This window comes from Hemitrygon akajei, chromosome 3 (assembly GCF_048418815.1).
Source record: "Hemitrygon akajei chromosome 3, sHemAka1.3, whole genome shotgun sequence".
In the NCBI taxonomy this organism is placed as follows: domain Eukaryota; kingdom Metazoa; phylum Chordata; class Chondrichthyes; order Myliobatiformes; family Dasyatidae; genus Hemitrygon; species Hemitrygon akajei.
The window spans coordinates 194,895,304-194,921,607 of NC_133126.1; the positions used below are offsets into that span (position 1 = coordinate 194,895,304).

Genomic DNA, 26,304 nt, shown 5'->3' on the forward strand with positions numbered 1-26,304 from the left:
GAGAGTAGTGGTGGATAACTGTTCGTCAGGTTGGAGGCCGGTGACTAGTGGTGTGCCTCAGGGATCTGTACTGGGTCCAGTGTTGTTTGTCATATAAATTAATGATCTGGATGATGGGGTAGTAAATTGGATTAGTAAGTATGCAGATGATACTAAGGTAGGTGGCGTTGTGGATAATGAAGTAGGTTTTCAAAGTTTGCAGAGAGATTTAGGCCAGTTAGAAGAGTGGGCTGATCGATGGGAGATGGATTTTAATGCTGTTAAGTGTGAGGTGCTACATTTTGGTAGGAATAATCCAAATAGGACATACATGGTAAATGGTAGGGCATTGAGGAATGCAGTAGAAAAGAGTGATCTAGGAGTAATGGTGCATAGTTCCCTGAAGGTGGAATCTCATGTGGATAGGGTGGTGAAGAAAGCTTTTGGTATGTTGGCCCTTATAAATCAGAGCATTGAGTATATGAGTTGGGATGTAATGTTAAAATTGTACAAGGCATTGGTAAGGCCGAATGTGGAGTATTGTGTACAGTTCTGGTCACCGAATTATAGGAAAGATGTCAACAAAGTAGAGAGAGTACAGAGAAGATTTACTAGATGGTTACCTGAGTTTCAGCACTGAAGTTACAGGGAAAGATTGAACAAGTTAGGTCTTTATTCTTTGGAGCGTAGAAGGTTGAGGGGGGGACTTGATAGAGGTATTTAAAATTATGAGGGGGATAGATAGAGTTGACGTGGATAGGCTTTTTCCATTGAGAGTAGGGGAGATTCAAAGAAGAGGACATGAGTTGAGAGTTAGGGGGCAAAAGTTTAAGGTAACATGAGGGGGAATTTCTTTACTCAGAGTGGTAGCTGTGTGGAATGAGCTTCCAGTAGAAATTGTAGAGGCAGGTTTGGTATTATCATTTAAAGCAAAATTGGATACGTATATGGACAGGAAAGGAATGGAGGGTTATGGGCTGAGTGCGGGTCAGTAGGATTAGGTGAGATTAAGCATTCGGCACGGACTAGAAGCCTGTTTCCATGCTGTAATTGTTATATGGGTGGTTGTGAGGCAAGTACAGTGGCAACGTTTAAGAGGCATTTAGATGAGCAAACAGGCAGGTAATGGAGTGATATAGACCAAGTACAGGCAAATGGGGTTGGTCTAGATTCACATGGTGGGCAGAAGGGCCTATTCCTGTATTGTACTGTTCTGTCCTATCTTGACTTACCTCCATCTTCCTTGAGTCCACTCTATTCTAGTTTCCCTTGCTTTAATCATACAATTCTGAATACCAGTGTTCAATTTTTTTTTTAACAATACTGTGCTTTCTCCATTAGCATAGGTTGCTTATCTCTCTGGCTTGCACTGTATCTCATTTCCTGCACTACTGCTCTCACCCGAACAAAAAGTTCCTCATTCTCATCTTGCACTTCCACCTAGACTCCAGATTCAAAAATCATACTTTAATTTCTGCCTCTTATAGGGTGACAGCTCCAACAGACATCTTCCTCGTGTAGTAGTATTATGAAGGGACAGGCCTCTGTGACACTCTGGTCCACTCTTCCATAACTAGCAATGGCCACTCCCACTCCAGGCACCTTCCCCTGGAACTGCAGATGAATTCTAACCCTTTTTACTTCTGGAAGCCCAAGCATTTTTTCCAGATGAGGCAGTCTTTCAGATTTAGTCAATTCAGCATTTCATCATGGCTGATCCAATTTTCCTCTCAGCCCCAATTTCCTGCCGCCTTCCCCTACCCCTGACCAATCAAGAACCTATCAATCTCTGCCTTAAATATACATGAGGACTTGGCTTCCACAAATGCCTGTGGGAAAGAATTCCACCTCATCTCTGTTCGGAGGCTGTCCCCGCTCGTCTTACTCTCACATCATAGGAAACACCCACTCTATCAAGGCCTTTTACCATTCAATAGGTTTCAATGAGGTCACCCCTCATTCTTCTGAATTCAAGTGAATACTCACCAAGAGCCATCAAACACTTTTCAGGAGACAAACCATTATTTTTGAGTACCTCTTTTGAACCCTGTCCAGTTTCAGCACAATTTTTCTGAGATAAGGAGCCCAAAACCTCAATACTACAAATGAGGGCTCACCAGTGCTTTGTAAAGTCTCAACATTACATCCTTGTTTTTATATTCTAGTCCTCTTGAAATAAACGCTAATATCACATCTTTTCGTGCTTTTTTTGTATCTTGTCTCCATTTAGAAAAGTCAACTCTTTCATGTGTCTCCAAGTACCTTGAGATCTCATCCTTAATAATCAACTCCAACATCTTCCCAACCACTGAGGTCAGACTAACTGCCCTATAGTTTCCTTCCTTCTGCCTCTGCCCTTTTTGAAGAGTGGTGTGACATTTACAATTTTCCAGACCATTCCACGATCTAGTGGTTTATTGAAGATCATTACTAATGCCTCCACAATCTCTCCAGCAACCTCTTTCAGAACCCTGGGGTGTACACCATCTGGTCCAAGTGACTTTATCTACCTTTCAGTTTCCCAAGAACCTTCCCTCTAGTAATGTTAATACACTTCATGACCCCTGACACCTGGAACTTCCACGATACTGCTAGTGTTTTCCACAGTGAAGACTGATGCAAAATATTTAGTTTATCTGTCATTTCCTTGTAATACATTACCACCTCTCCATCATCCTTTTCCAGCAGTCCGATATCCACTCTTGCTGCACTTTTAAACTTTACGTTTCTGAAGAAAGTTTTGGTATCCTCTTTAATATTAATGGCTAGTTTACTTTTGTATTCTATCGTTGCCTTCTATTTGTTTTTAAAAGCTTCCCAATCCACAACCACACACTGCTCTAAAAAGCCATCTCAATGGCATTCTAGAAATCCCCCACTTAGAATCTAGCACCAACTTCATTTTCCTAATCTACCATGACAAAAATAATACAATTGAACACTTACCTGATACCAGTTTAGGAAATAATCCGCAGAAAGAAGTTAGTCACAGAAGCTCTGCTTTAGTTATAGGATAGAAATCTCAGTCATCAAAAGGAAAACAGTTCCTTATTACTTAAGTATGGAAAATCCTGTGCTGTTTGTCCCCAATTTTGTGATGAAGGCTTTCAGCATCTTACAGCAGAAAGCAGGCATTAGACCCATTCCCAATCCTTACCCACATATTATTCAAGTTATTTTTGTAAGCTACCAATTTGCTTCTAACACTTCATTGCAATTAGTCAGAATAACTTTTTCTGCCTTGCTTTATTAAGAGTTAGACCAAACTTGGAGTATTGTGTTCAGTTTTGGTCGCCTCATGAAAGGAAGGATGTGGAAGCTTTAGAGAGAATGCAGAGGAGATTTATCAGGATGCTATCTGGACTTGAGAGCATGTCTTACAAGAATAAGCTGAGTGAGCTAGGACTTTTCTCTTTGTAGTGATAGAGAATGAGAGATGAGTTGATAGAAGTGTACAAGATGATAAGAGGTATTGATCAGACAGCCAGCACTCTTCCCTCCCCCCCCAGTGTGTAGATGGTTAATACAAGAGGGCATAATATTGTAGGTTGATGGAGGGAGGGAAGTATAGGGGGATGTCAGAAGTTGATTTTTCTTTTAAATACAGAGTGGAACATGCTGCCAGGGTGGTGGTAGAGAGATACATTAGGGACCTATAAGAGACACTGATACAGACACATGGAGGATTATGTGGGAGGGAAGAGTTAGATTGATCTTGGAATTGGTTGAAAGGTCTTCACAACATTGTGCAGTTCCATTTTAATTTCAGAATTGGTTATTCTATCAATTATTTAAAAATAACACCTCAAAGTTCATTTCTAGAGTTCTATGTGGACAGGATTTGGATCAGAGTTTAGAGATGGTCACAGGCTTTGCTTAAAAACCAGTATTTTTACTTGACCCTTCTTCTAGAATTAAAATGAAAAGGCAAATCAAGAGACACACAACTGTTTCACTTTTTTAATTGCATTAAAGGATACATTTAATTCCTCAAATAGCTAAACAGTTATTGTTTAAATAATGTTCCAGTAATCATAAAGACAAATCTTTAAATTATATAGCAATCCAAATATGGACATAACTGGGTTTGAACAAGAGCAAGGAGCAAGCACTTCCCTTTCTCTCACTCTTCTCTCTCTCTCTCTTTGCTGCTGCAATACACACAAAAGAGCACTGGCCAAGAGCTACACTATACGATGTACGAATACTCAAAAAACCATTTGAGAGCAGGTTCATACTCACTACCAGAAAAACAACTGGCACGCTGGCAAATCTTTCTCCAAGAAAGACACGTGATAACAGAGAAAAAAAATGCTTTATCATTTCATTAGGAAAAGCATATGAATATAGAAAATTCCTACACTACCAAGTATTTCTTTTCTGTGCTATAGTTTAATTAATTAAACAGTAACTTCAAAGTTATGTGGTCCATGTTCAGATTACTCTGTGAAATGTCAGAGCTCAGTTCAATACCGCACGACAAACAGATGCTGGAGACTAATTAAGTTCCACATTTAACTCAATACATCAGCCACCAGGAAAGTGTCAGAGGTCTAATGGATATAGGAAGGCTTGAAACTGACTAAAACATTTTTAACATTTCTAATTGGCTGGCTGTGTGTGTTGCAGTTGAAGGGATATTAAGGAACAATATGTTAATTATCAATAAAGACGTTTGAAATTCTATTGCAAAAGGATGTATTGAGTAATAGGGTCAATGAGATTCACAATGGCATCAGGATTTCCTGTGTAAGAGTTTCATTTTTTTCCTGTCCTCCCAAACTACATTAAAGCCTACAACTCCAGTTGTCTGATAAAAATTATATGCAATGTGAAAATTACAGCCAGTTGAGTATTACTTTAGCTGAAACTTAGACCCTATTCAAAATCATTTCTGCATCATTTTTAGGAGGAGTATTTTGTATAGCCAAGTTGAATTGGCACTTCCTAAACTTTCTTCTCCTCACTGCTAAAACTAATAGATGTTGGAGAATAATTACATCCACTCACTAATCTCATGCTTTGAAGGGACAGAAATTCTTTGGCTACACAACCTAAACTTCTGAAATTATCACATATTCTGCATAGCCCAAGCATCATTTTATTTATTCCTAATTATAAAGGCAATACTTAAATATTGTTTCTGCATACATTTAACCAACTCCATCCACAGCAGTTGAAAAATGAACATCTGCTTCTATTAATTGACAATAACAGTAAAGATGTTAAATTTTAACTGAAATGGAAGGACTGCTTGATGTAGCGAACACACATTTAATGGTTTGTTGCTAGATTCAGTAGCTTATTAAACAGAAACGGACTTTTCTATTTTGGTTCAGCTTTCTGTTTCTTAACAGAACTCCCACCACCAAAGACAGCACCAGATTTGCACTCTTACTGGTCAAACTTGTGGCAAAACTGGGAGACCTTTCAAAGAAGATCTGGCACCCACACATTCTCCAGACCTCAAAGAACTGCATCGATGTTGATTGCCTGAATGATAGCATCTTCCAGCTTTACGGCAACATGTTAATTTGCTGTTTGAGTGAAGATGGTAAGTCCACTGAGCCTAGAGAGCAGATTATAATGCTAGGGATGTGGGTATTTCAAACCATGGCTCTGAGATTTTACCTCTTAGTTCTTTCTGCTGAGCAAGGATGGACAAACAGCTTTGTGAATTTCTCTCAGACCACTGAATGGGTCATATTTGTGATGGGAAATTCATAGCCTTTGAAACAAAGCACCGAGGAAAATTCTATGACTCCCTCCAACTCCACCAAAATGTAGTGGCTTTTGAACATTGTGTTTTGAGTGGGACAATTTTAAAATGCTATGCTTATCATGCAGTTTTAAATTTCACAATTTCTCATCTGTGGCATCCAGAATTGACCAGATGTCCCCAACAATGTGGAACTGTCTCCACCATCAGCTCCTTGTGCTTGACTGCCGGAGATGGAACTGTCCCTGTTCTATGACTTAGTGTGTAGTGGCTGTGTCTCGTCATCCTCCTCCTCCTCTTCCTCATCCTCGTCGTCTGTGGGCTGATCTAGTTCATCTTTAGTGATCATTTCAAAGTCATTCCCATTACCGCTGCTATGCTGGGAACAGTCATCATCCCTCCGGTCACTGTCCGTGTCTGACACCCTTTCTGCAGCTGCGCTCCCTACTGCCACTGCCGCCTTTGCTCCCGAGTCGTCGTCTTCTTCCTCCTTTGCCTCCTCTTCGCTGAGTTGTGGCTGTTTTTCCTCGCCAGATTTCTTGGAGTCCTGTTTAGGCCCTTTATACTCGTGTGTGTATAGGGGCCTGAAGGAGTCTATGAAGCCAACGTCCGCTGTCAGGTTTGGTAAAAACCAGAAGTGGTGGCGGCCGCCAGTAAGGAGCCAGATTAAGAGGAAGAGAATGCACCGAGCTGCAAGGATTTGAAGAAATGAATATATAAGCATCAGTCATAAAAGTCACACTATTACCAAAAGATAAGCCACATCCCGGACACAAAATTTAATGGAGCCTGAAGACTCCCACTCAAAAGTTTAGGAACAGGTTCTTCCCCTCCACCACCAGATTTCTGAATGAACAATGTGCCAACCTGTGAGCTACCTCAGTTGTTCCTCCAGTTTTTTTAAGATATTGCACTGCCATAACGCAAAAAATAACGTGTCAGTGGTATTTAAGAGGCTCTTAGGCAGATGAATGGTGGGATATGGACATTGTGTAGGCAAAGGAGATAAGATTGGTGGGTGTGTTTAATTAGTTTGGCACAACATTGTGGATGGGGGGCCTGTTCCTAAGCTGTACTTTCTTTAAAAAGTCATTTGGCGGGGGGGGGGGGGGGGGGGTGTGTGTCAATGAGAAACCACTTGGCCAACTTAAAAAATTCAGCACTGATAGCCAAATCTCGAGAGTTAATAACCTTGGCAGAAGGAGCGCCAAGAGAGATGACGATGAGAAAATATGCTATGACCATAAGATGCAGGAGCAGTATCAGGCCATTTCACCCATCAAGTCTGTTCTGCCATTCAATCATGGCTGATTTATTATTCCCCCCTCAATCCCATTCTCCTGCCTTCTCCCCATAACCTTTGACACCTTACCAATCAAGAACCTATCAACCTCTGCTAGAAATGCACCCAATGACTTGGCCTCCACAGCTATCTAATGCAATGAATTACCCAGATTCAGCTTCCTCTGGCTGAAGAAATTCTTCCTCATCTCTGTTCCAAAGGAATGACCTTCTATCTGAGACTGTCTGCTCTGGTCTTAGACTCCCCCACTACTGGAAACAGCCTCTCTATCCAGTCCTTCAATAGGTTTCAGTGAGATTGCTCTGTCAATCTTCTAAACAGCGAGTACAGGCTCAGAGCCATCAAATGCTCCTGATGCATTAACCCATTAATTCCCAGAATAATTCTTGTGAACCCCTGGACTCTCTCCAATGCCAGTACATCCTTTCTTAGACAAGGGGCCCAAAACTGCATGCAATACGGTGCTCTTCAGAAATATGGAGTCCTCTCCCTGGCCAAAAATAACTTATTTCTCTACTAAAATCATGAGGTTATCCTTTCATGATCAGAGTGGCATCGTACAGCAGATCTGTGGTCAGTGGCTTTACCTTCCCTATATCACAATAAAAATGACAAATTTTAATACTATTTTGTAATACAGGACATCCTGAAAGGAGTGTGATATAAAATGCTGTAGCTTCTGCTTGATCTCTTAAGACTATCTTTACAGAGTCATGCAGCATCAAATCGGCCCTTCAGCCCACTCATCCATCATACTAGTCTTATTTGCACACATTTCAATCATATATTTATTCATTTCGAGATAGAGCGTGGAATAGGCCCTTCCAGCCTTTCTGCCCAGCAACCCTGACTTTTAACTCTAGCCTAATCACAGGAAAATTTACAATGACTAATTAACCTGTTAACTGGTACACCTTTGGAATGTGGGAGGAACGCATAGCACCTGGAGGAAGACCATGTGGTCCTGGGGAGAATGTACAAATTCCTTACAGAGGACACTGGGAATGAATTCCAAATTCTGATGCTCCAGGCGCTTGTAATCTTGTTAAATTTACTTCTTATAAATCAGCTGTGTAATGATTATAAACGAGAAAATTTGCAGATGTTGGAAATCCAAGCAATACACACAAAATGCTATACGAACTCAGCGGGCCAGGCAGCATCTATGGAAAAGAGTATAGTTGACATTTTGGGCTGAAGAAAAAAGGATGAGGAGTGAAATTAAAAGGTGGGGGGAGGGGAGGGAGAAACACAAGGTGATAGGTGAAACAGAAGGGGAAGGAGTGACGTAAAGATCTGGGAAGTTGATTGGTGAAAGAGATACAGAGCTGGAGAAGGGAGAATTTTAATAGGAGAGGACAGAAAGCCATGGAAGAGAAAAAAGGGGGGAGGAGCACCAGAGGGAGGCGATGTGCAGTCAAGGAAATAAGGTGCGAGAGGGGCAAGGTGGGGTGGGGGTGCCATCTAGAAATTGATGTTGGAAGCTACTCAGACAGAATACAAGGTGCTGTTCCTCCAACCTGAGTGTCACCTCATCACGGCAGTATTGGAATGGAAATAGAAAGTGCAATTAAAATGGGTAGCCACTGGTGGATCTCACTTTTTCTGGCAGATGGAGCGTAGGTGCTTGGCAAAGCTATCTCCCAATCTACAGTGGGTCACATTAATTTGTTTGATTTAAAGATACAACTTGATAACAGTCTCTTCCGGAACAATGAGCTTGAGGTGCCCAATTACACCCTGTGACTAGTTCAACCATACATCTTTGGATAGTGAGAGGAAACTGGAACACCTGCAGGAATCACACATGGTGATGGGGAGAACACATGAACTCTTTACAGACGGCAGGAATTGAATGCATGTCACTGGTGCTATAGCGAACGTTAACTACTGCTTTGCTGTTGTGCCATAGCAGTTAGCATGGGTGCGCAAGGTGGAAAATAATCAAATGCAGATCTTCACTCACCCACTGCAAGGAGGAGGATGCTGGCCACGAAACAGCCTGCTGCAACACTGAGGTAGTAAACACCGACTCGCATCTCCGCAGGCCACAATGGAAAAAGTGTGGCAGCTATCACTGCAATAACTGTTCAACAGCCAAACACACAGAACGTTAGTCCAGCCCTACTCTGAAGTCAAGAAAGACCACTAGAGCAAGTGAGCAAAATAGGGAGGGGTAAGGTGGCAGTGCACAGGGGAGAGAGGGTGGGTGAAGATATGAATGGGGTAATTAAGCATACGTAAATTATGGTGCCTGATGGCTCCTTGAACCATTTACCTAATACCAGTCCCATTGCAAACGTCTTGAAATGAACAGGATCATAAATCCACACATAAACCTGCAAAACAAAATCACAGAAATGGACAGACAGAGTATTCACTCCAAACACTGGAAGAACAGAAATAAAAGCACAAAGATGCTGTTAACTACTCAGATCAGGTGGTGTTGGAGCAGCGATAGGGGTTCAATTTTTGCTGCTTTCTGTAAGGAGTTGTATGTTCTCCTTGTGACTGCATAGGTTTCCTCTAGGACCAACCGTGTTGGTCTGAGGATGCAAATGACACAATCATCGTATGTTTCACTGTACAAGTGATAAGTCTAATCTCACTGAATCTTGGAAGCTGCCCAGCACAATTTTTGCTGCTTTGAATTGATACAAATGACACATTTTACCGCTTGCTAACTGCAGAACGCACATCCTGATGGTCTGTTTATTGTCGCCGGTGATTTTAACCACGCGAACCTTAAGTCAGTGCTCCCCAAATTCCATCAGTATGTGGACTTTGCAACGAGGGGGGAGAATGCATTGGACCTGGTTTACACAAACATTCCCGACGCGTACCGGGCAGAGCCCCGCCCCCACCTCGGATACTCAGACCACATCTCTGTTATGCTAATCCCAGCATACAGACCGCTCGTCAGGTGCTCCAGACCAGTTCAGAAGCAGGTGAAAACCTGGCCAGCAGGAGCCATCTCTGCTCCTCAAGACTGCTTTGAGCACACTGACTGGCACATGTTCCGGGAGGCTGCAACCGATGGCGACTCTACCAACTTAGAGGAGTACACAGCATCAGTGACCAGCTACATCAGCAAGTGCATTGATGATGTTACTCTGTCCAAGAGCATCACTATACGTGCCAACCAGAAGCCATGGATGACCGCAGAGGTGCGTGCGCTGCTGAGGTCCCACGACTCCACCTTTAGAGCAGGCGACAAGGCAGCTTTAACAACAGCAAGGGCCAAACTGTCCCGAGCCATCAGAGGGGCAAAGTGTGCACACGCCCAGCAAATCCACAGTTACTTCCAGGACAGCGGCGACATGCAGCGCATGTGGGAGGGCATCCAGGACATCACCAATTACAAGACAACATCACCTGACTGTGCAGGTGATGCCTCCCTCCCAAATGCACTGAATAACTTCTACGCCCGGTTTGAGGCGGAAAATGACGTGGCGGCAAGGAAGTCCACCCCTCCTGCGAATGACCAGGTGATGTGTCTCTCTGTGGCCGACATGAGAAGAACCCTGTGCAGGGTCAACCCACGGAAGGCTGCTAGACCAGACAACATCCCTGGTAGAGTGCTCAGAGGACGTGCAGACCAGCTAGCAGATGTTCTCATTGACATCTTCAACATCTCCCTGAGCAGTGCCACCATTCCAACGTGCTTCAAGGCCGCCACCATCGTCCCCGTGCCGAAGAAGTCTTCAGTGTCCTGCCTAAATGACTACTGTCCCGTTGCACTTACATCCATCATCATGAAGTGTTTCGAGAGGCTCGTCATGAGGCATATCAAGTCCCTGCTGCCCCCCCTCACTGGACCTCCTGCAGTTTGCGTACCGTCCCAACCGCTCAACAGATGATGCCATTACCACCACCCTCCACCTGGCCCTAACCCACCTGGACAAAAAAGACACATACGTTTGGATGCTGTTCATAGACTTTAGTTCAGCATTCAACACAATCATCCCTTAGAAACTGATTAGAAAGCTGAGCCTACTGGGCCTGAACACCTCCCTCTGCAACTGGATCCTAGACTTCCTGACTGGGAGATCTCAGTCAGTCCGGATCGGGAGCAGCATCTCCAACACCATCACACTGAGCACGGGGGCTCCCCAGGGTTGCGTGCTCAGTCCACTGCTGTTAACTCCGCTGACCCACGACCGTGCTGCAACACACAGCTCGAACCACATCATCAAGTTCGCCGATGTGGGTCTCATCAGCAAGAACGATGAGTCAGCTTACAGAGAGGAGGTGCAATGGCTAACAGACTGATGCAGAGCCAACAACCTGTCTCTTAATGTGAACAAAACAAAAGAGATGGTTGTTGACTTCAGGAGGGAACGGAGCGACCACACCCCGCTGAACATTGAAGGCTCCTCGGTAGAGATCATAAAGAGCATCAGATTTCTTGGTGTTCACCTGACGGGGAATCTCACCTGGTCCCTCAACACCAGCTCCATAGCAAAGAAAGCCCAGCAGCGTCTCTACTTTTTGCGAAGGCTGAGGAAAGTCCATCTCCCAACCCCCATCCTCATCACATTCTACAGGGGTTGTATTGACAAGCGTCCTGAGCAGCTGCATCACTGTCTGGTTCGGAAATTGTACCATCTTGGATCACAAGACCCTGCAGCTGATAGTGAGGTCAGCTGAGAAGATCATCGGGGTCTCTCTTCCCGCCATCACGGACATTTACACTACACTCCGCAAAGGAAACAGCATTATGAAGGACCCCATGCACCCGCCATACAATCTCTTCTCCCTCTTGCCGTCTGGGAAAAGGCTCCGAAGCATTCGGGCTCTTACGACCAGACTATATAACAGTTTCTTCCTCCAAGCTATCAGACTCCTCAATACCTGAAGCCCGGACTGACACCTTGCCCTACTGTCCTGTTTATTATTTATTGTAATGCCGGTACTGTTTTTGTGCACTTTATGCAGTCCTGTGTAGGTCTGTAGTCTAGTGCAGCTTTCTCTTTTTTTTTTTATTACATAGTTCAGTTTAGTTTTTGTACTGTGTCATGTAAACCATGGTCCTGAAAAACATTTGTCTCATTTTTACTATGCACTGTACCAGCAGTTATAGTCGAAATGACAATAAAAGTTGACTTGATGTTTCGATGTATACCTGACAAATAAAGTCTACCTTTAATTCCATTATTGTTTATTCTCTCCACATTATCATTATTTCCCTCCACGTCGCCAGATTATACCACTCGCCCACGCACTTGGGGCAAGTTAGTGCACTAAACTGCAGGTACTGAAGCACCTGGAGGAAACCCATGCTGTTGCAGGAAGGCCCAGAGACAGTACCCAATGTTAAGACTGAGGCTGGAACTCTGCCGTTGCAAAGCAGCAGCTATACCAGATATACCACTGAGCTTCCCATTTTTACAATTAAAAAGAATCTTGGGGACTAAAGGATCAGAGTTAGCACCAGGTTCCAGTGCTAGAGGATGTGTATGACCCTTGCTGGGGTCAGAATGGAACTAAGCTGTGACCCTGCTTAGTGGGGCAAGAGGTACTGATGACCTCTGACCATTGGTCACCAGCTTGGAAAGGGCTTTGGAAGAAGCTGTTTTTAATTTTAAAGATGGGGAGCTCAGTGCCGTATCCATTATAGCTGCTGCCTTGCAACACAAGAGTCCCCGTGATCATCACTAAATGTCAGAAACCATTACTCTGGGCCATTGCCCTGTATCAATGGGACCGTACTACATACCATCATCCGCACAGAGGGCAACAAGACAGGCCTCCTTGGAAAAGCTTCTACGACTGATGATTACCAGGGTGGCACAGTAGGAAACAGTGAGTGTTATGCTTTACAGTGCTAGCAATCAATGTTCAATTCCCACTGCCGCCTGTACATAATTCTCCCTATGTTTGCATAGGTTTCTTGCGGGTGCTCCGGTTTCCTCCTACGTTCCAAATATGCCCAGTCAGGGTAACAGGGTAAGGGTTAGTAAGTTGTGGGCATTCTATGCTGGCACTGAAAGCAACATTTGATTTGCCAATTGCAGTGGCCATTGATGCATAACTGAAGCAAACAACACATTTTACTGTATGGTTCAATGTACATATGATAATAAGGCTAATCATTTTTATCTCTTTTGTTTTACCTCATTTCCATCGAGGAAAAGTTGGTCATTATGTGGCTCCAGTTTAAATTTTCTTTTAGTTTCCTTCTTTTTCTTTGGTGTTCCTGGAGCTTCATCCTTTTAAAAAAAAGACACAGTTTCATGTACTATCCTGTAGCTGTGAGGGTCAGGTTTGGAAAAGTGCAAAGAATTACCAGAATGAAAACGGACCTAATAAGTAAATGCTTCACAGTAACTGTCCTCCAGTCAAATCACTTATACTCTACATAGCCACTCCTCCTCATGTGCTTTGAACTCATCAATGCTAATTATTCCAGCAATGCCTGTTCACAAATACCACAATCGCACCACTATTATTCAGCCAACTTTTCCTCTTAATTTCTTAAAGAATATTCTGAATTAGTGTTCCAAATGTTTGTCAGGTCTGGCACTTTAACTCTCTAACTTCATCTTCATAATTACTATAATTATATAGCGGCACAGTAGTGTAGTGAGTGTAACACTACTACGGTGGGATCAGTACCAGCAGCTGTCTATAAGGAGTTTGTATGTTCTCCCTGCGGCCAAGTGGGCTTCCTCTGGATGGTCTGGGTTCCTCCCACGTTCCGAAGGCATATGGGTTAGTAGGTTAATTAGACAACATGGGCTTGTATAATAATTTTAATCACCTCAATCAGATCTTTTTCTGATGGTAAAGAACTCCTGAGTGATCTTAAAAGTGTACAATCAAGCTTCATAAGAATAAAAAAACTGGATGGGACAATCACAAGTATTTAGGTGTGTCTATGTTATAGAATGGGTCAGTTTTAAGTCTTGAACTGTACCAAGTTCAAGTTAAATTGTTATTCAACCATACACATCCTCCAGGTCCAAGGTGCAAAGCAGAGTAAATAAAGTCACACACAGCACATATAGTTATAGCATACATACTCACAAAAATAGTATTAGCACAAGTCCCTGTGGCATGGTCTGAAGACTGGAAGTGTATGGGATGTTGTCCTGCAGCCACGTTTCTACAAGAACAAACATGCAGTAGTTTCTCATCTTGTGCTGGGTCAGCCGCAGGCAACTCCAGGAAGCAAATACAGGAGAGCAGCACCCACAGAAGCCAGCCATCAACCCAGCACGGATTCTAATGCGCTTGCCGCATGAGGGTCTGGTCTGCTCAACAACTGAGGCCACAGAGCTCCTCCTGCCATCGGTCTTGACAATGAACCAATCAACTGGACTTGCTGTATTTTATATTACCAATGTCCAACCATTTGTTGGATCCAGACAGGTGGCTGCCATTTTACCAGAAGCCTCTGAAGTCCTCCACAACATCTAACCTTTGCTCTCAATTTCCTCTCAGTACCAGTGACAGGTACTGTACAGAAACACTTCCCCAGGAGTGGTGGTGGTGGTGGGGTGTTCTGCCCAACTTCCAGTTCGGAATTTAACTAGACCAACCATCTTTCAATGGTTGGTACTGCTGATATTCCATTTCAGTGCTGAAGGATCATGGAACAGCAGTTGTTGTTCTGAGGCTCTTGGGTCAGCACTGAGTTGTTTCTGCTCATACCTTAATTCCGAAGAACACTCAATTATTTTGCATGGAATTTCCATCCTAAAACTTGCAGTCTTGAGAACTGCCAAACCTTTAAAACACTGAACGTTTCTTCATGCTGAACATCACAAAACTACTAAAGGTATTACTTTTTTGTTTTGCTTTGGATTTCCAGCCTGCCCAAATATTAATAGCTATTTATTTAAAATATGAACATTTTTGGAAAAGCAAATACAAAAAAAGTCATAGAGCAATTTAGCAGGGAAACAGGTCCTCAGGCCCAACTTACTCAGCCCAACCAAGATGCCCCTCTAAGCTGGTACCATTTGCCCAAGTTTGACCCATTTCCCTCTAAACATTTCCTATCCATGTACCCACCCCAGTTTAAATGTTAATATACTGTACCTGCCTTAACCACTTCCTCTAGCAGTTCATTCCAGTACCCTGATAATATAAATCTATCGATCATCCACTAGGTAAAAATACTGCCTCTCAGGTTCCAATTAAATCTCTCCCCTCTCACTTTAAACTGCTGCCTTCTAGTTCTTGATAACCCAACCATGAGAACAAGATGCACTTTGACCCTTTCTGCGTCCCTGATGATTTTCTCCAATTCTATAAGATCACCACTTTTTCTCTTACCCTCCAATGAATAAAGTCCCAACTACTCAGGTCTAGTTTTTGGTTCCAGTCACTGGCTAGTCTGTTGTTCAAGGCCTTAAGTTAAGGCCCTCATCCAGGGTCTAATCCAGTATCATCAGCAAATCATAGGTCAATACTGAAGATCAAAGTCCAAAGGTAAATTGGAGATCCAGATCGAAGCTGAAAGATCGGTAGTCCAGACCGAAGCCCACAGGCCGATTGCAAGACCGACCGGACCGAAGCCCACAGGCCGATCGGAGGTCCGGATCGAAGCCCACAGGTTGATCGGAGGTCCGGATTGAAGCCCACAGTTCGATCGGAGGTCCAAATCGAAGCCCACAGTTCGGTAGGAGGTCCGGATCGAAGCCCACAGGCCGATCGGAGGTCCGGATAGAAGCCCACAGTTTGATCAGAGGTCCGGATCAAAGCCCACAGGTTGATCGGAGCTCCGGATCGAAGCCCACAGGTTGATCGGAGGTCCAAATTGAAGTCCACAGTTCGACAGGAGGTCTGGATCGAAGTCCGCAGGATGATTGGAGGTCTGGATCGAAGCCCACAAGTTGATTGGAGGTCTGGATTGAAGTCCACAGTTCGATCAGAGGTCGGATTGAAGCCCACAGTTTGATCAGAGATCTGGATCGAAGCCTGAAAGCCGTTTGGAGATCCAGATCGAAGCCAAAAGCTGATCAGAGATCTGGATTGAAGCCCAAAGGCCAGAGATCCGGATCGAAGCCCAAAGGTAGATCGGAGGTTCAGATCAAAACCTGAAATTTGTAAATGCAAAATGTGTCACTCAATAGTGACCAAATGCACACTGGGAGACTCCATGAAAGGGTTCAGAGTTTATAAATCTATCTCAACAATACCTGAAATTAGACACTGCACCCGGTACATCACTTTTAAAATCTTTACTTGCTATTCCACTTACTCAATTGCATGATCTGTTTACTTACTTATTTTTAATTTTTTTTACAGCACATCACTGGCAAGGCCAGCATTTGTTATGCCATTACACTGAACTGTCCTTGATCTTCGAAAATTGCTCTGTCATGTCACAGGGCTATAGAGATTCACATGCACAAAAGGCATTAATGTATCAGCCTTGTTCTTAATGCCCCAATTCAACAGTTTTATGAGGACATTCCAGACATTTGGCCCAACTGATCCATACTGACCAGGATGTCCATATAATCTAGTTCCATTTGCCCATGTTTGACCCACATCCCACTAAACCATTGAAAATATTTACGAGGTGCTGCCTGAAGTAGGTAAAATCTGTCATCCCCATCCAGGCCATACCATTTCCTCACAGCTACCATTGGGGAGTAGGTAAAGAAGCCTGATGTTCTGCACCACCAGATTCAGGAACACAGCTACTTCTTTTTAACCATTTTGTTCTTAAATCACTACAATTCAGCAGCACTATAAGCACTTTTCACCACAATGGACCTCCCCCCCCCCATTCTAATTGTGTTCTTTCTTGTTTAACTTTGTTTAATTCATGCTTAATCCATGTTTTTCTTATGACTGTTTTGTACTTGATGCAATGTGCTTGTGACGCTGCTGTATATTTTTCATTGCACATTTGTAATCTGCATATGTACATTTGACAATAAACTTGACTTTGTATTCTTTCCTATTCACATACTTATCCAAATGCTTTTTAAATGTTGTTTATGTACCTGCCTCAACCACTTTCTCTGGCAGCTCATTCCATACAGACCACCCTCTGAGTGAAAATATTTGCCCTTCAGGATCCTACTAAGTCTTTTCACTGTGTGAAAAAGTCACTCTTTTATTCCAGTTGACACCATTAACAGGATTTACATTCGGACCTCATGCAATGGAATTTGATCTCAACTGCGTCAATACTGCACAGTTCTGGATTACGTAACCACTGTCCTGATGCAGGGCTTTGGCCTGGACCATTGACAATTCCTTTCCTCCCATTGATACTGCTTGGCCTGCTGAATTTCTCTCATGGATGGTTTGTGCAGGTTCAAGTTTATTGTAATTCAATCATACACAGGTATACATCTAAACGAAACATTGTTCCTCTGGGGTAAAGGTGTAAAACACTACATACAGTCACACACAGCACATAGAGTTATGATAGCACATACAGTCACAAAAAATATTAGCACAAGTTCCTGAGTGGCATGGCCACTGACAGTTTAACTTAAAGTGTGAGGTGCATGTTTATATTAAACAGTATAATTTTACTGACGCTAATATAATAAAACAAGCAGTCATATAAATAAATGAAACAGCAGCAATAAAAGATGAAAAGTGACAGGTGCAAGCTGAGTGTGTTGGCACAGGTGGGAAGAAGTCTAACACTACGGGAAGAAGCTGTACCTATCCTGACACTTACTGAGTCTGTTGCTACATAGCCACTGTAGCAGGGGAGATAATGCTAGTAATCTCAAACACAAGTTGCCAGCTAAATGTTCCCACAACCTCTAGGCCAACTTTCATGGACTCTTTATATCTTCTCGATGTTTATTTATTTAATATTATTCTATCTTTCTTTTTCTATTTGCACAGTTTATTGTCTTTTGCACACTGGTTGAATGTCCATATTGGTGCAATCTTTCACTGATCCTGTTATGGATTTCTTGGGTATGTCTGCAAGAAAAAAAACCTCACAATTGTTTATGATGACATATATGCACTTTGATAATAAAGTTACTTTGAACAATAGTCACTCCATCCCTGGATATTTAATAATAACCTCCAGAGTGGTCTGCTTATTGCTGTATATTTAAGGCAAAATCAGTGTTGCTCTTGGCTCATGTATTCTGTTGTGTACTGAAGCTCAACACAGTAAAGCAATTACCAATACATTCCCAGGACATGAGTAGTAGAGATAAGGAGAGCTTGGACAGGAACATGGATAGGCTATAAGACACAGGAGCAGAATTAGGCCATTGGCCCATTGAGTCTGCTGCACCATTAGATCATGGCTGATTCATTATCCCTCCCAACCCTATTCTCTTGCCTTCTCCCTGTATCCTTTAACACCTTACTAATCAAGAATCTATCGATCTCCACTTTAAATATCCCAATGACTTGACCTTCACAGCTGTCTATGGCAACAAATACCAGTTAATTGGTCATTGTAAATTGTCTTGCGACTTTGTTAGGGTTAAATAGGTGAGCTGTTGGGCGGTGCAACTCACTGGGCCTATTCCGTGCTTTCTCTCTAAATAAAAAACATATTAGATCTCTTACCTTCTTCTCTTTCTTAATCTCTTCTTTTTCACTATCCTTTTTCTTCTCTTTCTTACTCTTCTCATCCTTCACCGTTTCCTTTTTGCTTTTCTTTTCCTCCTCTTTGCTGCTGTCATTCTTCCCTTTCTCCTTTTTGATTTCCTTCTCAGACTTTTTCTTCATTACTTTCAATGCTCGGTGGAAGAACTGCTTCTTGAGAAGCCTGTTGACAATTCAGGGTGGGGGGGGGGGGGAAGCTTTAGCATTTCTGTTAATGTAAAAATATCATTAAAAAAAAATTCATCATTGCTAATGGGAAGTCTGCAAGACTGACAGCTGCCCTCTGGTAACTCAATTTGGATAACCAGCTCTCGACCAACTTCACTAAAATAGTTAATTTTGTCATTATATCATTGGGATCACATTATACATAAATGGGTAGCCTAAACTGACTATACTTTAAAAGTAATTAACTGGCTGAAAGACCCTTTGGGACTTACTGAGACTGTGAAAGACACTCAGAGAAATGCTCGCCTTTACTACATATCTACTTTCTGCATAAAGACTGAAATTATGTTTATTACTTTTTGTGGCAGAATAAACAACGTAGTGTATTATTAAGCCTTCTGACTGAGCCATGTTCGTAATGGTACATGCTGTGCAACTTACAGTGCTGCAGCTACGAATCCAACTCTCCGAGATGACAACATGAGCACTCGAAAGCCCGTGCCCAAAAGAGCGCGCCTCCCACACGTAGGAGGCCCTATGGATTCATCACGCGACTGATCAGCTGCATGCGCACTTGCCACATTCTCTCAATCGATCTGATATGGTACAATGTTATTAAATTTAAAATAAATTTAATAACATAATTTCAGTATTTATGCATACAGCTATAATCATGAAATTGCACAGTAAAGAAATGGGTCCTTTGCCATATTGACCAACATGACCAGTTATACTAAATTTGCCTGCATAAGATATACTTCTATGCCTGTGGCTATAGGCATTGTAAAGTTTTAAGACCGTAAGATATAGGACCAGATTTAGGCCAGTTGTCCCATTAAGTCTGGTCTACCATTCCATCATGGCTGATTTATTATTCCTCTCAACCCCATTTTCCCACCTTCTCCCCAAAATCTTCCTAAGAATCTATCAACCTCTGCTAAAAATATACCCAAATGACTTGGCCTCCACAGCTGCCTGTGGCAATGAATTCCACAGCAGAAATTCCTCATCTCTGTTCCATGGGGACATCCTTGTCGCCTGAGGCTGTGCCCTCTGGTCCTAGTTTCCCCCCGTTGGAAACATCTTCTGCATATCGACTCTATCTAGGCCTCTAAGTATTCAATATGTCTCAATGAGATACCCCTCATTCTGTGATCTCACATACTTTAAAGATGAGGGTTATGTATTAGTAATTAATGTAAAAACTCTGCATCTTTAGGTGAGGTACTAAAATAACTTTTATTAAATTTCCCCTGAATCATGGAAAAATTATTTTCACTATTCCAACTGCTGGTTTTCCTTACTGTAAAGCTCCATTCCACTGAATACCTGATTCCAGGTTAAATGTTCAAACTACCATTAGATTTCTGGTTTACTTTACATTAAACGATCACCTTTCCTCATTGCCTCAACTTATAAGGATATGTGTGGACAAAAACCAGGAGTGATTGCAGTTGCACTGGGATACTGCTGCTGTTGTTTTGATAGAACAGTACGAAGTGGAGTAAAAAATTATTTCCTATTGCACATGTAAAGCCCTCCCCACCACTGAGCACATCTGCAAGGAGTGCTGCTGCAGGAAAGCAGCATCCAGCATCAAAGAACCTCACCATCCAAGCCATGCTCTCTTCTCACTAGTGCATTCAGGAAGGAGGTACAGAAGTCTCAGGTCCCACACCAACAGGTTCAGGAACAGTTATCACCCTTCAACCATCAGGCTTCTGAACCAGTGTAGATAACTTCACTCACTTTAACAATGAACTGATTCCACAACCTAAAGACTCACTTTCAAGGACTCAACAACACACGTTCTCTATTTATTTCTTTGTTTTTTTTTAATATTTGCACAAATTTGTCTTCTTTTGCACATTGATTGTCCATCTTTGTGAGTAGTTTTTCACTGATTCTTTTATATTATTTACTCTACTGTGAAATTCTATAAGAAAATAAAGCTCAGCGTAGTATACGGACTTTGATAATAATTATAAATTCACTTTACGTTTACCTAACATATTGAGGGGAAGCTCAATATACTCAAAAAATGCAGACTTGTGCAGTTACCTCCCACTCTTACATTCAGATTTTAGCTGTGAGCTAGATCTGTTGGGAGTACTGCAGAACTGGTTAAGTACTGAGTCTATCACTTGGTTGATTTAAATTTGATTTTTAGCATAAGTTTGTTGTCACCAAGCTACCTCAACCCAAAGAAAAAAGCTGCAGTGGGTTGTAAACTCAGCCAATTCCACCATGAGCACAATCCTCCTCAACATTAAGGGCATCTTCAAAAGGCATTGCATCAAGAAGGTTGCATCATCATTAAGGACCCTTACCATTACACACCCTCTTCTCATTGCTACCGTCAGTGAGGAGGCACAAGAACTGGAAGATGCACTCTCAATTTCTTCTCCTTTCCTCTGCTATCAGACTTCTGAGTGGCCCATGAACACTACATCACTACTTGGCTTTTTTTTTTACACGACCTATTTATTTTTGAATATATTTCTTACTGTAATTTATTCTTTATGTATTGCACTGTACTGCTGAAACAAAACAAGAAATATCACGACATATGACGGTGATAATTCTAATTTTTTAAGATTATACAACTCATTATCAGTATCTATTTATTATCATTTGCTTTCTATTTGTAGTTTGTTTTCGTTTGTCAGTCTTTGTGTATAGTTCTTTATTGATTCTACTGTGTGTCTTTATTCTACTGTGAAAGCCTGCAAAAAAAAATCTTGGAGAAGTATATGGTAACATACGATACTGTGCAAAAGACAGGCACATGTAACGAAATTCTGTGAAGCAGAAATGTTTTCAAAAATAATAAAAATGAAATGTTTCTAAATTTCAAAGAAATATTAAGAGCAATAAACAGTAAAAAAAAACCCTAAATCAAATCAACATTTGGTGTGACCACCCTTTTCCCATAAAACTGCATCAATTCTCTTAGGCACATTATTGTGCAATTTTATAAGAAAAATGGCTGGTTGTTTCAAGCATCATGGACAACTTGCCATAGTTATCCAGCAAACTTTAGCTGTCTCACTTGCTTCTGCTTCCCCAGGTAATCTTGGACAGCTTTAGTGATGTTGAGATCAGGGCGCTGTAGGTGCAGTACCATCTGAAACCATATAAAAAATCTAGGACGCCTAAGATTTTTGCACAGTACTGGAGTCATAGAATACTATAGTATAGAAACAGGTCCTTTGGCCCACCTAATCCATGACAAACCATTAATCTGCCTAGCTCCATTGACCTGCATAACCATCCCATGCATGTACATATATGTAGTTCGATAACAAATTTACTTTGAACATGCATTCTGGGTTACTGCCTTTCCTCTTTCATGCACTCTGATTCATTGATGCTAATGTTATTAACAAAGGCAGAGTTAACAACATAGTAATAAAGGAACTGCACACACCTGTTGCAATATTCCACTGCCGATTCCCTGGTTGTAAAAACAGCCTCCTCTCCTTTCTTTGCTTTTGCCCATTTAGAATCCAGCAAGCAATCTATCGCTTTGGAAGCTGAAACGTGATGGTAGTACAAGTTTAAATTCATTGTCATATGCATGCACTCATAGGATATAAATATGAAATTAGCTTTTTGCTGCAAGGACACCATAGACAAGTAGAGGTTGACAGGTTCTTGATTAGTAAGGGGGTTAGAAACGTGATGGAGAGGGATAATAAATCAGCCATGAAAGAATGGTGGAACTGACTTGATTGGGAAAATAGCCTAAATTTGCCCTGCTTATGGTCTTATGATCTATAAAACAAATTTAAAAAATCATACAACTTTAATGAGTGCAAAATAAACATAACAGTATTAGCAAGCATTTCAAAGTACAAAAGTAGGACTTTACAGCACTAGTGATTACTGAATCGTGCTCAATTCCAGTAAACTTTTAGCAGTTTGTATGTTCTTGTGGTGACTGCATGGGGTTTCCTCCACATTTCAGACATGTATGGTTAGGGTTAGTGAGCTGTGGGGATGCTATGTTAGTGCATAAAGCGTGGTGGCAGTTGCGGATTGCTCGCAGCACAATCATCCAATGCCGTATTTAAGTTTGCTGAGGACACCACACACCACAGCTGTTGGCCAAGTCAAAGGTAGTGACAATTTGGTATGTAGGTGGCACACTGAAAGTCTGGTTGAGTGGTGCCACAACAATAGCCTCTCACCCAATGCCATCAAAACTAAACAGCTGATCGTTGACAGCAGGAAGAAGTGTGTGTGTGTGTGGGGGGGGGGGGGGGGAGGAGGTCCATGAACCAGTGCCAGTGGAATCAAAGATGGAAAGGGTCAATAACTTTAAGTTCCTGGATGTTATTATATCAGATAATCTGTCTTGGGACCAGTATGTCAGTGCCATTTCAAAGAAAGCATGCACTGCCTCTACAAGAGAGCAGCATCCATCATTGAGGACCCCCATCATCAAAGCCATGTTCTCTGCCACTGTTACCATCAGGAATGAGATACAGGAGCCTTAAGTCCCACACCATCAGGCTCAGAAACAGTCATTATCTTTCAACCATCAGGCTTCTGAACCAGCATAACTTCACTCGCCACAGCACTGAACTGATCACTGAACACTCCCTATGGACTAACTTTCAAGGACTCTACAACTCGTGTCCTCAGTAATTATTTTGTGTAGTTTGTTTTCTTTGTGTATTAGATGTTTGTCAGTACTTTTTTCACTGACTGTATTGTATTTCTTTGTTTTACTGTCAATGCCTGCAAGAAAATGGACTTCAAAGTAGTATTGGTGATGTGCTTGGATAATAAATTTACTTCGGACTGTGTTGGTCGCTGATGCTAAAACATTGCATTTCACTGTATGCTTTGATGTACATGTGACAAATACAGCTAATCTTGTTCTTTACCCATGTTATATCTGTGTTTAAATCTATGAACAATCCATCACTAAATCTAATCTAATCTCAGTAAACTACATCCAGCTTTTACTTTCATTTCCCTTGACTGTTAGTTGTGACAGTGAGTTCCACATTGTAATTCTTGGTAATGAAGGATGAAAAGAGGCTGCAGAGGGTTGTAGATTCTGCCAGCTCCATCACACGCACGCCCTTAACCATCATTAAAGACATCTTCTAGAGGCGGTGCACATGAAGACGACATACATCACTAGGTACCCTCTTCTCATTACTACCAACGGGGAGGAGGTATGGGAGCTTGAAGACCTACACTCAATCACTCAGAAAGAGCTTCTTCCCCTCTACCATTTGGATTTCTGAATGGTCCACGAACACTACTTTGTTATTCCTTTTTTAATTACAATTTTTTGTAATTTACAGTAATTTTGTTTGTTTGCACTGTACTATTGCCACAAACAAGATCATGGCCCAAAACAGTAACTGTTTATTCCTCTCCATAGGTACTGCCTGGCCTGCTGAGTTCCTCCAGCATTTTGTGTGTGGTACACTGGATTTAATGCATCTACAGTATCTCTTGTGTTGACAAATTTCATTTCAGATTGTTTAATGTCATTTCCTGTACACAAGTGTAAGGAAGACAATTGTTATTCCCAATCCGATACAGAACAAAAAAAGATCCACAAAAGATATAGAACACAGTAATAAAAATACACACCATAAATATAAATACATAAGACCATAAGACACAGGAGCAGAATTAGGTGATTCAGCCCATCGAGTCTGCTCTGCCATTACATTATGGCTGATTGTGGATCCCACTCAACCTGCTTTCTCGCCATATCCTTTAATGCTCTGACTGATCAAGAAACTACCAACTTCCCCCTTAAATATACTCACGGATTTGGCCTCCACCGCAATCTTGACAGAGCATTGCACAACTTTACTATACTCTGCCTGAAAATATTCTTCTTTACCTATGTTCTAAGGGTTGCCCCTCAATTTTGAGACTATGCCCTCTAGTTCTGAATACCCCCACCATAGGAAACATCCTGAAAAACATCCACCCTAATCCTTTCATCATTCGGTAGGTTTCAATGAGCTCCCCCCACATTCTTCTAAATTCCAGAGAGTACAGGCCCAAAGCTGCCACTCTTCATATGTTAACCCCTTCATTCCCAGAAGCAAACTTGTGAACCTCCTCTGGACTCTCTCCAATGACAACACATCCTTTCTGAGACATGGGGCCCAAAACTGTTGACAATATTCAAATGTGGCCTGACTAGTGTTTTATAAAGGCTCAGCATTATCTCCTTGCTCTTATATTCTATTTCCCTTGAAATAAATGCCAACATTGTCTTTGCTTTCTTTACCAATGACTCAAACTGTAAATTAACCTCTGGGAGTCTTGCACGAGACTCCTAAATCTCTCTGCACCTCTGATGTTTGAACTTTCTCCCCATTTAGATAATAGCCCGCACTACTGTATTGTTCCTTTTACCAAAGTGCATTACCATACATAAGATAGCTTATATACATAGATTGACTGTATGTCTATAAAGTGATGCCAGGCTGTATGTAATATGACTGACAGGAAATAATAAAGTAGTGGTGGAGTGGATAATCAGTCTTACTGCTTGGGGAAAGTAACTGTTTTTGAGTCTGGTTGCTACTAGCCTTCTCTCTGAGGAGAATAGGACAAATAGTCCATGATCAGCGTGTGTAGTTTCTTTAATGATGTTAAAGATCCATTTCAAGGACATATATGTCCTTAATGGCATATGTCAGTGATAATAAATCTATTCTGAATATTATGTATTTTCTCAGGTCCTCGGTAGCAGTCTTGTGGGGAAGTGGAAATACTTTTCCCTTGTCTACTCTATCAAAATATAATTTTAAAGATAAATAGTACAGATCTCCATTTTCTCCTCTTGAGAATAAATGGAACCCAGCTTTCCTGTGCATTGTAACCTCTCATTTCTGGTGTCATTCTAATAAAGTATTCTTCACAGTAGCTTTAAACTACTATAAAGTAATATTTCTGTCTGATTCTATAAAAACAAATTCTCAATATAGAGACGGGAGGGGTGGATTCTGCACAGCGACATGATCCACAACACCATCAGTGCAACCAGAAGTCTATGATGCACCAATTAAGAATAATAACAACTTATCTATACAGCACTTTTCATACAAATAATGTACATAAAGTGCAAACATTAAAAAATTGTATTCAATTCACTTTATTTCTTACACCCTTCACATACATAAGGAGTAAAAATCTTTACATTACGTCTCCATCTAAATGTGCAATGTGCAATCATAGTCATTTATAATAAATAGAACAGTCAATGTAAGATAGAGTACACTCAAGTCAGTGTGAGTTCATCAGTCCGATGGCCTGATGGGAGAAGCCGTCCCGAAGACTGTTGGTCCTGGCTTTTATACTGCGGTACCGCTTCCCGGATGACAGCAGCTGGAATAGATTGTGGTTTGGCTTGATTGGATCCCCAAAGTGAAATAAGTTTTAAGCTGACATATAAACGTGTCAATAGTGCCTGTATCCCTTCACAAACAAGAAAAAATCTGCAGATGCTGGAAATCCAAGCAACACACACACAATGCTGGAGTAACTCAGCAGCCCAGGCAGCATTTATGGAAAAAAGTAGTCGTTGTTT

General features: G+C 41.8%; 2 protein-coding genes across 6 annotated transcripts in view; one reads left to right on the forward strand and one right to left on the reverse strand.

Moving 5' to 3' along the window:
• LOC140725773 (NAD kinase-like) overlaps positions 1-25,276 on the forward strand; it is a 111,529-nt gene extending 86,253 nt beyond the window's left edge. For all 5 annotated transcript variants that reach the window (XM_073041662.1, XM_073041661.1, XM_073041666.1 and 2 more), the window contains one exon: positions 24,130-25,276. In XM_073041662.1, the coding sequence (XP_072897763.1) occupies positions 24,130-24,212 (83 nt within the window). In that variant the 3' untranslated portion in view covers positions 24,213-25,276. The remainder of the gene's footprint in view (positions 1-24,129) is intronic.
• Positions 3,926-26,304, reverse strand: part of sec62 (SEC62 homolog, preprotein translocation factor) — a 44,668-nt gene continuing 22,289 nt past the window's right edge. Inside the window, exons 3-8 of the mRNA XM_073041669.1 lie at positions 22,156-22,261; positions 18,519-18,720; positions 13,118-13,213; positions 9,280-9,340; positions 8,968-9,087; positions 3,926-6,388 (exon numbers count right to left, since the gene is read on the reverse strand). Coding sequence (XP_072897770.1) covers positions 5,949-6,388; positions 8,968-9,087; positions 9,280-9,340; positions 13,118-13,213; positions 18,519-18,720; positions 22,156-22,261 — 1,025 coding nt within the window. The 3' untranslated portion in view covers positions 3,926-5,948. The remainder of the gene's footprint in view (positions 6,389-8,967; positions 9,088-9,279; positions 9,341-13,117; positions 13,214-18,518; positions 18,721-22,155; positions 22,262-26,304) is intronic.